Source organism: Styela clava, chromosome 9, assembly GCF_964204865.1.
Source record: "Styela clava chromosome 9, kaStyClav1.hap1.2, whole genome shotgun sequence".
Lineage (NCBI taxonomy): Eukaryota > Metazoa > Chordata > Ascidiacea > Stolidobranchia > Styelidae > Styela > Styela clava.
In genome coordinates this window covers 14,714,537-14,730,771 of record NC_135258.1, presented here as the reverse complement: position 1 = coordinate 14,730,771, position 16,235 = coordinate 14,714,537, and the positions used below count along the sequence as shown (strand labels likewise).

The window sequence follows — 16,235 nt, the reverse complement described above, 5'->3', positions numbered from 1 at the left end:
GGAAGAGACCGCTCCGGGCGGCACGTTGTAGCACAGGTTCGGCAACCTTTTGTCGCTCGCGGCCAAATTTAAGGGTTGCAAGTCATTGACGGGCCGCACATATTTTTAGAAAGTTGAAAACCGAACGGTTGATACTTCTTATAATAAAAATCAAGCAGTGATACATCTCTCGAATAGAATATAGATTTATTTCATTCGAATATTTTTAAGCGCCATTGAACCATTGGCATCAACTTTTCTGCGTTATGTTGCCATTTGTCTAATTATAATCAAACTATAGTCTCATTGAACGAGTAATTGCGAATTTTATACTTGTTAGATTATAATATATTTTAGTCTACACGTGTCTCACAATAAATTCTGTTACGTAAGGAATATATTCGTCAAAACAGCTGTTTTGTTACTATACTTCAGTGAAGCGTCGCGGGCCGGATTATATTAATCCGCGGGCCGTAGGTTGCCGACCCCTGTTGTAGCGAATCCAGATACCAACGTATTTGATGTTTTCAATGTCAAATCAGTCTGTCAAGTTCAAACATTTTACCCTTACTTGACCTTCAATTTATTTTCGTGTATAACAACATCTATAATTTGTTTACCCCCACAGAGTTATTTTTGAAGTTAGGCATAAGGCGCATGATTAGAAACTCGCTCAAAGCAGAAGAAAAGTTTGGCACGTCTCTGATTACGACTCACCTGTTTGTTTTAGAAGCCTTTTATAGTAAATCAGGCCCCTATTTTATATTCACTTGCTTTTGAAGCAATGAAATTTTTAGTCCATTCCGAATCCATGGCCACTTTGGAGTATACTGCTTCAAGTCCCCATTACCTGCAACGCCATTCCCAAATCAGTGATTTCCAACCTTTTTTGTTACATTCTCTCTTAGCCTATTTTGGAACTTTTCATTCCCCCCTAGCTATGTATAAAAAGTATTTTATTCATTCAATCTTTAATGGATCCTTAAGGGGGCGCACTTTTAAACTTCGCAATGGGCACAATTTTTCGTAGATACGCGAAAGACATTATCGAAATAATATTATGCGCTAATTAGACTTTACAAAACATGGTTATATTTCAAAGCATTTCGCGTTTCGTGCCTTTGTCTAATAACCACCGCACGTCAAACTTATTACGTCAAGATGATTCCATCCGATATTTCGTACTCATGTACTAAAGTTATAATTTTAAATAGCTTTCTGTTATCTGAAATTACTCTAGTTCGATTGAGAAAACTTATCTATTCCGGAAATAATGCCCCATATTGTCTCCCAGAATCAGCATTTCTGAATGAATAAACGTGTATATGTCGGAACCACCATCTTCAGCAATTTGTGTTCTTAAAGGCCCTGGATTTAAATATTTGTTACGGTAGAGAGAAAATACAATGAGAAAGCTCAATCATATGGCGAACCACGGCCTCTAGCCCGGTTACCACTCCATGTCGGGTATGGTATCGGTTTGGCCAGTCATTTGTTTCAGATGCATGGATCTTGGAGGAGGAAGACCACCGTCCGGCGGCGAGGAAGACCACCGTCCGGCGGCGAGGAGTCCAGTAGTTCTCTCGCATATAATTATCCCCCACGTGCGAACCCACGCAAGTTATCTACAGGTTCGATGACGGACGTAATCCAAACGCTTAGCACGATGCGCCACAGCGCCGAGAAGACTGGTTAGTTATTCTCATTCTAGACTTGGGACCACAAACTAACGAGACTCCTTTCCACCATAAAGCAGTCTGTTCATTTTCCCCAACCTCAAGAGAGTTGTAAAATCACATCCTATACGTAATTTATGATACATGTATATCGTGTAAAACGTGCCCAGGTAACGCCTTAAGTTTGAACATCGTGTATTTTGTTAAGAATTATATTAACAAAAAGCTCCCACAAAAATATCATGGTAGAAGGTATAATAAAAGATGCTTATAACGCTCTTGGCTTGTCATCATATATCCCACAGAAAAGTAATTGTTACCCTTGAATAATATATTCGACAATCGTCTTTTCTTAGGCCGATATGCGATCAAAGCATGCTGTTTACGGTCGAGCAAATAGCTGAAAGTGCACCATGTTTCATAAGGTAGTAAAAAATAAGATAAAAAAAACAGACAAAGAAAAATTGAAAAGACAACATATAATAAAAGCAAATGAAAACATGGCCATGTAATTTTGGGTAAGTTACCTTAATCACAACTTATGGCATAAAATTCGATCAAACAACAATCACTGTCAACTAATATATGATATAAAACAATATCAATTTCGACATAGGTAAGGAACATTGAAAAAAAAAGAAAATAACTAGGTAGGACGGAATCATATGTACCAGAAGGTTATAAAATATATTGGCAGAAGGAAAGAAAGCCATTTATCCATTACTTTCAATCCTATATTTATACCGTTATCACTTTTGAAATGATATATACCACCAACCGGTGCATGCGACCGCCAGCTTTATTCATGTTGCGGATGCCCTTATGAAGTTCGAAACCCGGAAAAATACAGTTTTATTTACACCAGTTGTGCTCTATATATCATCAACAAAAAGATCACTTTCGTAATGAGCTCCCAATTGTGCAATAAACATGGCAAAGTTCTTGGGCAAGTAAAAAATCCTCATAAGAACCCATATTGTGTACTAAATAGCAAACATTTCTTGATAGGAAAAAAGTGAAATGGCGTAGGAAATGGCACAAACAAGTGTGATAAATAAAAAATTAGTTAATGCAGTCAATAACACCAATCATGGCTAAATTACAAAAAAATTTGTGCCAGTCATTTTAGTTCGAAAAAAAAAATTAACTTGCTAACGGTAGTCATATCTATATCATCAAAATATAGTCGACCAAGCATGGATCTCAAAAGGCAAAGGTATATTAAACAATAGATCTCACTAGGGATGTAACAAATCTTTCAATAAGTTTATTAAATTCATGTATTATATCATCTAACTATTTATTATTTTTGTAAAAATGGGAAAAATTAAATTGATTTTTTACAAAAAGTAAAGTATAAAATATGAAGTCTTTTAGAATTTCGTTGATCTTTGGCTTCCAGACCTCTTTGAAGATCGGTCCAGAATTTGTGGTGTGCATACCATCACTCTAACGAGTAGAGAGTCAATGTAGTCTTCAAGTTCTCTGGATAATAAAAAAATATGTTGGTGAGTTACGTATAGGCCTAATAACTATATCACTATCCAAAAAATTGGCGTGGCGGAGTGGCTCAGCGTGCTAAGCGTTAAGAATAGGCTCGGCACCGCACCTCTGATTACGCTTCGTGGGTTCGAATCCCATGCGGGAATAGTTATGTGCGATAGGATTGCTGGACTCCTCACCGCCGTAGGGTGGTTCACGTAACCGCTGGCCGGTTACGGCTTCCCCCACCATCAATTCCATGCTTCCAAAAACAAAGTAACTAATCCCATATCCGGCATGGAATGGTAACCGAGAGGCCGTGGTTCGCCATATGGTTTAGCCGTGTTATCGACTTTCCTCTCCCCCAGGATAAATATGTAAATGCTATCCTATATCGATTCCCCTTTATATGGTAGCCACAGCCCACAGCACATTCATGAAATTGAAAGATGGGGCTGTTATCAGTTCTATGATTGCTCCCTTCAACTATGAAGAATAGTTCTTTGTTCAGCAATCAGATTTTGCTTGTGTGTAATTACCAAGATAAGAACCTTCTTTTACTTCTTGGTGAGTGCATGTGACATTCTCCCAAAATGAATCCTACAAAGGCTAAGTGATGTGTTATAACACAGAAATTTATGTGATTCTATCACAGATTACACTATGTAAGCCAAAACAAAACCCAAGAGAATAGCTAATCTCCAAGCAGTTGGTTAATCTGAGACCTTTTAGTGGTAAGTAACATATTACTCATACCAGGAACTTAGCCAGATATTTTCATAGAAGGGGGGGGTTCTGAAAATTCTATTTGCCAAGTTGGATCGAAACAGCTGGCGAGTCCGACAGAGCGCCGGAAAATAACTGTTTTCATGAGTCTTGAGAGTTTAAAAGGCGTTTCAAGCTACGAAAAATTGCTATGTATGATACAGAAAGATGCTATTATTTTTTTTTACATTTCGAGGGGGGGGACCCCCTAGCTACGCCTCTGACTCATAAGCATATACATTAAAGTAACCACATTTATCGAATTTAGTTTAGGATGGAATTTACATTTTTATCCTGGGGGAGCGTAAGTTCAATAAGACGACTTAATCTTATGGCGAACCACAGCCTTTCATTCGGTTACCAGTTCATGACGGGTGCGGAATTAGTGTGCCATTTATCTGTTCTGGTTGCATGGACTTGATGGTGGAGGGAGCATTAAACCAACCAGTGGCTACCTGAACCACCCTACGACAGCGAGAAGTTCAGCATTCCTTGTGCACATAATTAACCCTCAAAGGATTTGAACCTGCAAACCCATGCTGGGTGATCAGATGTGCAATGGCAAGCGGCAAGCGCATCCCTAACGTTTAGCAAGATGCGCCACACCGCTGAGCCAACGCTAATCAAAAATACGAGTTGGGTGAAAATGTCCGATTGTTTTAATTATATATATAACACATCTCACCGAATCTGTTCACTTTTGCTTGAAAGTACGTTATGCTGTTTGATACAAAGTTTGAGTAATTCCTCCCTGCTCATTTGCTGAAAAGTAGCTGTTGGATCTTCTGGTATAGGCGAAACCTATAAATTTAAGGTCAAAAGTTAATGAAAAGACACTGACAAGTACAAATTAGATTTCATAACATGTCTGAGGTCTGAATCGTGAAGTTGCCTAATAATAAATTAGTATAAAATTAGGCTAAATCCAGATGTCTTTGACAAGCTTCAAAAACCAATAATTCTATTTGGAATATTTGAAATTGATAATAGCCGTAATCTGCAATGTATATTTCGGATAATCCTGATCAAGTACATGTTGTAAATAAATGGTTCTAAACAAATAAAACTTAATCACTCACCTTACATAATTCCTTCACATCAAGCCTATAATAACTTTTAGGTTTATAAACAATAGAAAGAGAAGATGGTGTTGTGATTGTATTTGTTGACAATGTATTCAGGCTCTTTGAATTTGAGAAGTTGTCATTGCTATGATGAAAAAATATACAATTAAAAAGTTCAGTAATTCATCTTGATTCTACATTAGCACAAGATTTTGTGTTGCTGATTTTTTTTGTTTTGTTGCATTTGGTTAATCTGTTAACGAGGCAACAGTTTGAAATATCAAACCAAATACACTTTGGATAAATGTGAAATCCTCTTCAGGATTAGACAAAACTAATAACTTTCTATATCATATATACTTTTAAAGTCGTCATGGAATTGTTTTATATTTGATATGGATAAACTATATGGTGAAAAAAAATTGTGATATATTTGAATCGATTTATACAGCTATCACAAGTTAAATAAGCCTGTATTAGTCTGAACGTCAGTTACCAATAAATCTTAATCAAATTTCTTCAAATATGAAAATTCTAATACATTTTAAAAATCAATATTTACAAGAATGATTATATATACTTTCAACTTCTGGTATATTGAACATTCAAAATTGCTAATGTGATTTTTTACTTGATAACTAATGATGACACTACAATTTATTTTATCACAATCTGCCACAAGTTTCACTTTCGGTTATGCGGAGGAATTGTTATATTTGACATTATCAATATGTAAATCTCAGTCGTTGGGAATTTTCAACTTAAAGATGTGTATCGATCATTTTAAACCTAACATAATTAGCTGTTTCATCCCACGCAATCCAAGTAGGAAAGTATGGACATGATCATGAAAGGCTAAAAACCGCTTGTCTGCGAATGACGTAGCATGCACATGAAAATCTTTTCTTGGAATGCTTGGTTAGAAATACTGTGGTACATTGTAGAAGTGTTCGTATTTTTGTATACAATTTAGCATGGGAGAAAATGCCAATTTTACGATAGATTTTATGTAACAGTTTGAAAATTTGAATGCAGAAATTCTGTTATTCTGACAGCTAATAAGAATATTGAATAAGTATTACTGGACACAGATTGTACATAAAAACTATTTTACTAAAATTTTTTTGTTGTGGGAAAGTCGCTTTTTTTGCAACCAACAAACCAAATATTAGGTACCGGTGTATGAAGTAGAAAAAGTTGCTTGCAAGCTTTTATTTTATTTTGTCCAAATTCCTGGGGTACTATGGAACCATATGATTCACCCCAAAATTTGCTTTTTTTTTTAATTAAAGAGGAACAGATTTTCTTCAGGCATACTATTCCACTGTAATTTTCAGCAAACCTTGTGTTCTAAGGCCTTATCATAAACATACAAATATTTCAGTATTGCTCTCACGTCTTCTGAGTGCAATAATCAAAATACTTTAAACCAAATTATAAGCCTCTAATCAACTCACACACTAGATATTTAAAACTTGTTAATACCCACTTGAATAAGGTGCAACACACTTGTCAAACCAGTAGCTAGCTATTCAAATCTCATACTTCAATTACTATCAATTATTGTACTACAAAATCAGATGCTGCCATATAATTTCTTATAATCAATACATCATAGGCTGTTGACAAGGGGGTGTGTCAATAAGTGCAGTATCATCAGAAAGGACACACCCACAGGACAACGACCGAGCAGTCGAATATGGAATAAACTGCATATGACGCTACAATCAAATATTGATGTAATGAATTTAATTTAATTATCATATAAATAAACTGATGCTTCTGTTTCTATTTACACAAAATATGTTGAGAATAGAAAGCATATAAACATGCCATACTATATATATATATATATATATATATACACACATGGTTTCGAAATGACTATAACAAATCATTTAAGGCAGTCAAAAGATTCAAACCTAAATATATATAGCAGAGAAACAACTTACTGTGATGCATGTAATTGATCCATGTTTTCATATTGTCCAAAATCGAGATTTTCTGATGATCCAGTTTTATTCAAATTTTCGGCAGACGTCGTCAAACTGTTATTACCAGAATCAGTTCCTGAGATAACAGAAAATAGAATAATTAATTTCAAATATTCTTTTTTGATATCCACAAAGCTATATTGCAAAAGGCTTGGATAAAACGTACGTTGAACAAAACTAGAGGCCAAAAAGTGCAATTATAAGAAAATTCATATGCCCTGGCATATTACAGGCATATATTTAGCCATCTATATTTAATGACTTGGTTGCATTTGATCATAAAACCAAATTGATTGTCATATAAAATGACAATCAATCTCTTAGGATTTTAATAGTAATTTGAAAAAGGCAACACAGCCTATCATTTACAGCACCCGTGGTACAGATTTAATGTTTCAATGATGCCGTTAGAAGGTATAATATATAATTATATGAGGCAGGTATTAAATTACATTTAAAATTAAAAAAATGTATCCCTCAGGAATGAGGTCAAAAATTGATTGTATTCAACTCATTAATCAAATGATCCATTTATCAAAATGGGCCATGGCCCCTAGAGATTGAGTTCTCAAATTTCTGTTTTCAAAATTACCGTACAAAATAAGTCAATTTTAAAATTAAATAGGAGGGGCATTTTTGCCATAAGATTTGAAAGCTTGATTCGTATATTTTTAAAATGAACAGAATATTCAAATAGATTCGAAACTAATTACATTCAATATTTAAATTCTTGATTTTAGAAATAATGTGGAATATTTCCATTTCATAAATAATCTTTCACAATATGAGCACAATGGTGTTATACATTTCTACATGTTCACTGTTGAACACAACCTAATTTGATATTCCATATTCAAGAATATGATTACAGAATGTATTACTAATGGTAGATTATTTGGCCTTGGCCTTTTTTTAGGAGCACGTCATACCAATAATGAATAAACTACAATTTAACAAGGTTTGGTAAATCCACTCCAACACACCCATGAAACGTTTTATTTATACAAAGTCGAATATGAGTATTGCTCTTTTTTGATGCCTAATTATGGCTTATGCCCGCTCCAAAGTTGGGATGTTCAAAATAAATTTCAGCTATCAATTCTGTGAACAAATAGGTATTAGGTAGGTAACTCAATGCCAAGTAACTGAATCATTACAAACTGATGTCATAACAGCGGCTTATTTATAAATAACGTTTTTGTTTTAATTGCATTACAAGTTAACAGCAGATAATCTTTCATATTTCTGAAAAAGCTTCGAACTTGATATTTATTAAGTGCCAAAGTAACGGTTCTTCGAAAAAAAAGTAAAGTCAGGCAATTTAACATATCTATTATTCACAGCTAGGATCACTGTAATGTAATCAATTAGCATTACATTCCCGACTTTACATGTGAAAAAACAATGAATATAGAGAAAACTTAAATCCAAGTTGAATTAGTAAACAACATAACAAGCAAACAAAAAATATGATTTCAATAAAGCAAGGCAAAATGAATCTCACTACACATGCAAATTATCAATTTCAAACAAGCATTGACCATTGAAAAAGCTTTCTCCAATGGATAATGCTTGTATTAAGTTTGATACTAGGAAAACCACTACGCCGCACCTGATATATAAATATGGGGACCATTAATACAAACAGGGTTGGTCGTAGAAGCTGAGCGTTCACGCTCTGTTAGAGCAAGTAAAGATGAATCAGGCATGGATCTGTTTCTCACGTGCTGTTTTCGAACGCCGAGTGTAGCAAGTGAACCTAGAACACCAAGTTAACCTATATTCACCAATGAACATAGCATAACAAAACACCATTATGATAGAGACATGCAAAATGTAGAATAAAGGAAAAGATAATATTTCATAAAAAAATAATGCAGTTAGACAAAGGAAGATATTGAGTTTAGATTGAATAGGATCTTACCAGTTCAGCATAGTGAGCATATTTTTGTTAGAGCCTGAGTAAGGCTGCACGGTTAGGCAGGACATTAGACTAACTAATTTGTGATTCCATTATATTCATATAAATCTGTACAATTATATTTACAAAAATATAAAAAAAATCATAAAAATTTAGGTTATGAATGCGGGCCCAAAGCCTTTAATAATGTGAAATGACAACATATTCAACACATCGGACTTGATATAAAACTAGAAAAGTACTATTTATTATTATAATATATAGCAAGAAACCTTGGCCACAAATATATTTATCATATATCATAAAACCTATTTTAAATTCTCTAATGTGGCTAGGTATGTTTTTCACACACCTAACCCTAATCACTCATATTCATTTTAATGTGGGTGTGACCCAATGGAATTTTAAACTAATGAATTTAGTTAATACCGTTATACCAATTAAAATTCCATCAAAACATACACTGGTGGGTCATATACATAAATGTTAAAATGAAATGCTAAACATAATTCCTTCCACCACCTTAACCAGAGTGTAATAAATTGTATAGTCAATACAGAACCAAAAAGATTCCGATCCTTTCAAATAAAATACTCCTTACATATCGTGAGGTATCAGTGGCTCTTTGTATAAGTATTCGTTTGGAGAGAAAGGTGTGAATAAAAACCATATAAAAAAATTATTCGAATAAATTATCATTATTTCTCACAAGCCAAGCGGCAGTGACATTCAATTCATGCAGCAATGAATGTTAGTGAAAAGTAGCTCATTCGGCCAAGCATATGATTGTGATATTGCACATATAATGTGTGAATCCCATGCTATATAATAAAAGACATAACTTTTATGTCTTTGATATGAAAAACAAAATCAGAAACAAAGAAATGCCACCCATGCACGTATGAGAGAAAACAAAAATAGTAACAGGGAAATAAAATACTTCTCAATTGGAGAATAAACAAGAAATTACAAATATCAAATATTTTCTGATTTGATATTAAAATAAAAACAGATATAAGTGATGAAATTTGCCAATATGTCAAAATTTTTTACACCCTCTCAAACGTAGTTTGAAAAGAATTATCGTTAAAGACTTTGCTTGCATTGCTGGAATGGTTAGGTAAATCTGAATTTATGACCCAAATGAGGCTATTTCTATTCAAAGCATTCTCATTTAACTGGAGAATGTATCGTTATGCGGTTAAAAACATGAATTTTATTCATGCCCAGAAAAAAAAATTGGCTGATAATTATAGAATAGTCAAATGCTATAGCAGGATGTAATCAAATCGTTATTTCCAGATTCTAGATTCCGTATGAAACGATAAAGCTATACAGGATATCCTTTAATCACCAGTAATAAGTACGATGAATTGTGATCTATATAACATGATCTACAATCCGCAAATTTTCTTTCGATATAGGGTTTACAAAATATATATCAATCTCAATATTGTCCTCAACGGAAATACTATATTTGTAAAATCTAAATATTTTCTGTGGTTATGATTTCAACTTATATATGATCATTTTGCTACAACAGTAGTTGAGAAACTCAAACTGAGAGCATTTGAGGAACATTACATAAGCATAGCATTCCATATTTGAACTCATGGTTAGAAAAAAAAACAAGAAAATAAAAATTTGTGTGTTTAGCTTTTTCATTTGAAATTTTTGTTAAAAAGTTGCCTTCTATGTTTCAACCATTTGGTTGAAAATTTGTTTCTGAAATACCTCAGAAAAACCATCGTATTCACTTAGTAGAAGTATGAATTATAACAATAATAATCATAATGTAAATCTTTAAAAGTGATATTTTTTTAGTACGCTTGAAACACTGAGACGAATATAAAAAGATCAATAATGTCTGCAATATTATTGATTAATAAGCGACATGACTTGTTGTGTGAAAAAATAGCACGATTTCGGAAGTGTCTGTATTTTGTTTACTACCATCCAAATTTGCCACATTCATTCACAAAAAATTTATGCAGCATGTAAGGTCAACCCCGTTCTAGAAATGTTAAGAGCAGGTCAGTTTCTTATTTTTTCAGCATAAAGTTTTCAAAGAATTATATCCGAATAAAATGGTATTCAAAAAACATGTTTTTTAATCTCGAAAATATAAATTATCAAAAACTATACCCCCATCTACTCGTAATTGTGGCTTGTGAGAAATTTTATATTAATTAAGTTAGTGATATTTTAAAATTGTTTTTGCAGAATTTCAAAAATCTAAATTATAAATTTAACAAAATGTATCCATTTTGGAACAAACAAAATTCCACTTATGTTTGACATACTATTTATTAAATCTCTATCTTTATAAATAATATAGAATAACAAAAAGAAAAATTAAAATCAAGAAGATAATCCTATTAGATTACCTCTAACTAAATAACTGAAGATTGGAAATTCCCTATAACCAGACATTTTGCCAGAGGAAAAAAGGCCTGAGGGAAGTCAGTCTTCAGTATTGTCAATACTTGGTTAAGTAACTCAAAATACACAGTTTCACAGCGAAATTTAAAACAAATTTTAATCTTACTTCCGCCAGAACTTGATCTCTTTAAACTGGAAGCACTTGCTACTTTTCTCATTTCAGGTTTGTTTAAAACTTCTACACTTGTGGCCTTCTTGTTACCGCCAAGACCAATTCGGTTTGACAATCTAAAAATATACATTGAGTATAGGAAGTGAATTAATGAGCTCCATTTCACTCTGAACAATGATCTATGTAAGCAGCCAAAGTAAGATGCTACTTCATTTTGGAATGACCACAATCTTTACGATTAGGCATTGCCCATCAAATTTTTATTACACACTGGGTGATACGGTGGGCATGGGATTTAAAACGAAGATTTTAACCTATAATGCTGTTACAAGAACTGTAACTTTCCCAATGGACAGTCTCATCAAGTAACATTTCAAAAATGCTAAATCAATACATTGACGCTTACTTCACTAATCCTCTTGCTGAAGCTACCGGATTAACATCAGCAATTGAAAATCGTTTCTTATTTCGAGCTCCGTCACTCGCACTTGATGGTGTTCTGTGTAGATTATCCATAGATTGGCCTGAATATGAATCAAATAACTGATTTGAAATCAAAATTAATTTAATCTAAAAGTTATACCTAAGTAAAAGTAATAAGTGAGCATTAGCAAATAGAAAACAAAAATCTCTCCAATAAATGTTCCAATGCTCCTCTTAATCTCTCCAATAAACATGCCTATTTCTTTATCAAAATCTGTCCTTCCAATTTATATTTACCAACTTTTAAGCAAGTTTGCTTGTGCAGATCATAAGTAAATCAGATTGATGATTATGTCCGATGCAAAATTTCAATGACACATTCCAATTTATTTAATACAGGACTCTAAACAAACAGACCACCCTGGGAGAGAGAGTAAACAGTACACAGGGAGAGATAAGAAATCCTCGCATAAGACATATGAAGTAAACATGTGTAAAAGGGTAAATTTCCGACATATACAAACTCAATGAATGTTGTTACCTTTTCTCATAGAAAAACTATCGCTTCCAACACCAGAATCTTCATCTTCTGATCTTCTTCGTAATTTTTGTCCTAATTTTGAAGTTATCTGTCGTAAATTCTTGGGACTTTTCTTGTCCGGAAGAAGACTCAACCTGAATGGAAATTGGTCATTGATAAAATACTAGGAATTCACTTATAATTTAACCTTAAAATTATTTCCATATTTTTTGTCATGAGGTCAACTTGACTATCAATTGGGGTACGTAAGACTAACTTCCATCCTTCTTATATGAAAAGAGGTAGGTTAATCCACATGCATATAATAATGCAAGGATACTGCAGTAAGAATCAAGATGGCTCCATAAGATTTTAAAGTATTACATGACATAGAAACCAACTCAGCTAGCAAATAAAGATGAATATATACAAATATTTAATCATAGTTCATAATTATAGCCTTGTAATTAATTATAAATTTGAACAATCATTAATAAGGATTTTATTCGAAAATAATCAATATTATTTAGCTGTGAAAATGTCAAATTTTATAGGAGTGTAATTTCTATTGTCCTAATTCCTATCTAAATAGTATATATTACAGATGTAACAAACTAAATTTACACCCATAGTCTGTCTATTCAAGTGTCTTTCGGGCAGCATCTTATCAAATCATGTAAATGAAATTTCCTGGTAGTCTATGATATAAATACATGAAGCACAAAATAATAGCACAAACCTGTCTTTACATATGAATTTTAATCCAATTTCGACTTCTCCCCTCTGTTTCTTCTCTTTCTTTGGATTTTTGTGCTCAAGATTATACCATCTAGAAATAATTGAATATCTTATTATACTTCCATAATCAGGCATAATTACAGTAAATAAGATAATAACGCAAGTACAAGACCAAAGCACAATATAGTCAGGAACCAACAGCCATACAAATAAAGTATTAAGTATATGAAAATTGTCATAAATCCCATTTGTGATGTCTCTATATTTTTTCTTTCATAGACAAGAAAAGTGAGCACTTATTTATAGGATATGATGCCAAATCTAGCAACAGCTGAGAAGCATAAAAAAACGGTTTGGATATTACATGCTACTTCACCTATTATAATGAAAATGAGTGCATTTGTAGATCTGACTTAATTACACTCACTTTCCGATGTCAGGCATAAAGAAGAACAAAGGCCAACAAATATTAAAAATATGTGAAAATTTTGAAAAAGGAATCTCTCATGAGGACAACACCAAAAAAATACTAACTTCCTAATTTCTTTGTGATCATTTATGCCTATATCTTTGAGAGGAATTTTGATGAGTCCGATGAAATCATCATTTTGTAACCCAAATTTTCCATGTTGTTTGTTGTAAACTGTAATTGTTACCGTCAGTTTATCGAGCACTCCACCTGAAAACAAAAAGTATGAATCATTTTATAATCTTTACAATTGTAATATAATTCTGAAACAAATTTCACACACCGCTGATTTTTTTATGAATCAAACCAAATTCTACAGTAAACAATAATATTACGAAGAAAAAAAATAAGTTTTCAAGAACAACAGCCAAGATAAAATATTCAGAATACCAGATTTTCTTCACTTTACAACTCTCAAAATAGGTTTATTCATTTTAAAAATTTATTGACATATAGTTTTCGAGTTTGTTTATGGTTCAATTTTAATCTGCTTTGCTAAGAAATCTAAATCTAATGAGTCAGAACAGAGAAATTCATGTTTTTACAACCATCTTTTGTTTGGCAAAACAAAACAACAACAGATCTGTATATGATAGAAACAATTTTACCTTTGTTGAGACATATTTTGATGCGCTTATTAAAAGATATCGATAATAGCAAGCAGTAAATACAAACAAGATTATTTCTACTAGAAAAAAGATGCAAAAAATGTATATCAATATTATAAACCAACCTTGGGGTAGTGCATATTGACATTCTTGATTCCACATAGGTGAATTAGATTTTTCAACTACATTAGTAGCATATTTTTCACCCTCAAATTCCATTGTAGCATAAGCATCATTACTGCCTTTACCTTTTATTAAAAGGTTTTTGGCACGATGTACAATCACGCATATGTCTGTCGGACTAAACATTTTTACACAATACAATACAGAACACTAAATAGTAAAATAAATATACTGTTAGTTAGCGTATAATATATTTTTGACAACAAAGGAAGCTTCACTCCATTATCCAATAGCTTTCTCTGAATATATATTTAAATATGATATCATTGGTATATCCTTTCTATTTCTGTATTTATTACACCTGACTAGCAAATTGTGGTTTTGACCATACTTCTACATAAAATAATAATAGAAACACTATAATAACAAAGCCTAATTTTTAAACCATACCAATAACCACTTCAATAACTAATTCAAACTACACTATGAACATTCCACTTCAAATGCCTACCATAACAAACATACAGAATTAGGAGTTATAAAACAACAATGCAATTTGAATGAATGATAATACTGTAAAAGATACGGTACAGATGCAAAAACCGGAAACTGAAAGTGTGCATAGTTATACAGAAATTAAAACCTCCCGAAATATGAATTTAATCAACCTGCTACACGAGGAAACTGAATTAATAATAATACAAAAACTGACTATAACTATTAGTATGGTACAAACTCTGTCTGTATGTGTTCCCAAAACAAACTTGAGTTACTATGCCCAACGGTCAGACGATATCCTATATACAGATATATCCCTGTCAGTCACCTGATACAAAACGTCAAAGTAAAGCTAAGTAAAATTCTGAACTATAAATAGGTTGGCAGATGTCGTCACTCCCACCGAGTTAAAATTTAACAAAACCCAAGGCGCTAGATCCAATCATTCAAGCCCGAACAACATACCGTATAACTGTATAATATCGTACAATATCGACGCAATTCAGTAATGAATCTTCCGAAGTATAATTTCACTCGGCTGTTTTCTCAACCGAAACCCCCGCTAATACATTTGTTATTGATTAGTGCGACTACACAACATGATTTAGCTTCGCATTTTCACAAAAACGTTTCATTCGAGTTCGTTCATATTAATTTCTATTTAACAGTTAGCATAAATGTGCCAATTCAACGCCATTCACTTTAATGAGTAAGTTTCGCATATATAACATACAAAAATGCCTACAATCGTTATCGCGCCTTACACTGCCATAAATCTATAAATAAACTACCACTTCAAAACAATCAAAATGTGCCGATATCGCCTCATCACGATGCCCTGGTTATTTGCTAAGCCTTCCGGCGAAGTCATTCGAAAAATAAAAGAGCTCACTCGGAACACTAACAATCGCATACAGGAACTATTAAGTCTTATCAGAGATAATAAAATATCCTCAGAAGGATTAGTCATCCGTTTATAGCTTCGAACTCGATTGAAAATGGCACAAAATAGCCGACAAGCGTTTCACAGAAATCAGCTGACGCCCGCGAGAGAAATTATTCGACCGTAAGCACTGTCTGACGTCATTGACATGGCAACGACGCAAACAAACGTCACTAATAACACCTGTGCGTCTCGAATCGTCATAAACGCGTTCTTGATCTGATTCTGAACTAAAAGGAAGGGCCTACGTCACCATGAAAATAAATGGTACATTAGCGTTTGAAATTCCCATCTCTTGGGAAAGTTTTTCACACTCGTAAACATTTCTTTTGACTGAAACTAACGGATATTTTGTACAAATCCCCGCCACTATAATGCAAAAAATGGGAGATTTGAGAAAAACACCTCCGCCACGTTTTTAAATAACAAATTAGTAAATGTTCACTGGATAATTACTAATTTTATTATTTTGAGCGTT

At 33.1% G+C, this 16,235-nt stretch overlaps 1 protein-coding gene across 2 annotated transcripts; it reads right to left on the bottom strand.

Annotated features, from left to right (window-relative positions):
• Positions 1 to 1,851: 1,851 nt before the first annotated feature.
• LOC120339017 (rab11 family-interacting protein 2-like) lies at positions 1,852 to 14,536 on the bottom strand. Of its 2 annotated transcripts, XM_039407057.2 has the most exons (11): positions 14,319 to 14,536; positions 13,651 to 13,795; positions 13,118 to 13,207; positions 12,400 to 12,533; positions 11,842 to 11,959; positions 11,430 to 11,551; positions 8,573 to 8,719; positions 6,919 to 7,036; positions 4,982 to 5,111; positions 4,588 to 4,703; positions 1,852 to 3,140 (listed from the first exon to the last, which is right to left on the bottom strand). In XM_039407057.2, exons 1-11 carry the CDS (start codon positions 14,500 to 14,502, stop codon positions 3,029 to 3,031), a joined length of 1,416 nt encoding a protein of 471 aa, XP_039262991.2. In that variant the 5' UTR covers positions 14,503 to 14,536; the 3' UTR covers positions 1,852 to 3,028. The 2 variants fall into 2 exon arrangements, with proteins under 2 accessions (XP_039262991.2, XP_039262992.2); XM_039407058.2 differs by lacking the exon at positions 8,573 to 8,719.
• Positions 14,537 to 16,235: the final 1,699 nt, after the last annotated feature.

Excerpts from the sequence above, each read along its gene's own strand:
- LOC120339017 (XM_039407057.2), bottom strand. The coding sequence starts at position 14,502 with ATGTTTAGTCCGACAGACATATGCGTGATTGTACATCGTGCCAAAAAC. Across the intron at positions 13,796-14,318 it reads TCAATATGCACTACCCCAAG|GTGGAGTGCTCGATAAACTG; the intron begins GTTGGTTTATAA and ends TTTTGTTTTCAG. Across the intron at positions 11,552-11,841 it reads TCAGCAAGAGGATTAGTGAA|ATTGTCAAACCGAATTGGTC; the intron begins GTAAGCGTCAAT and ends GTATATTTTTAG.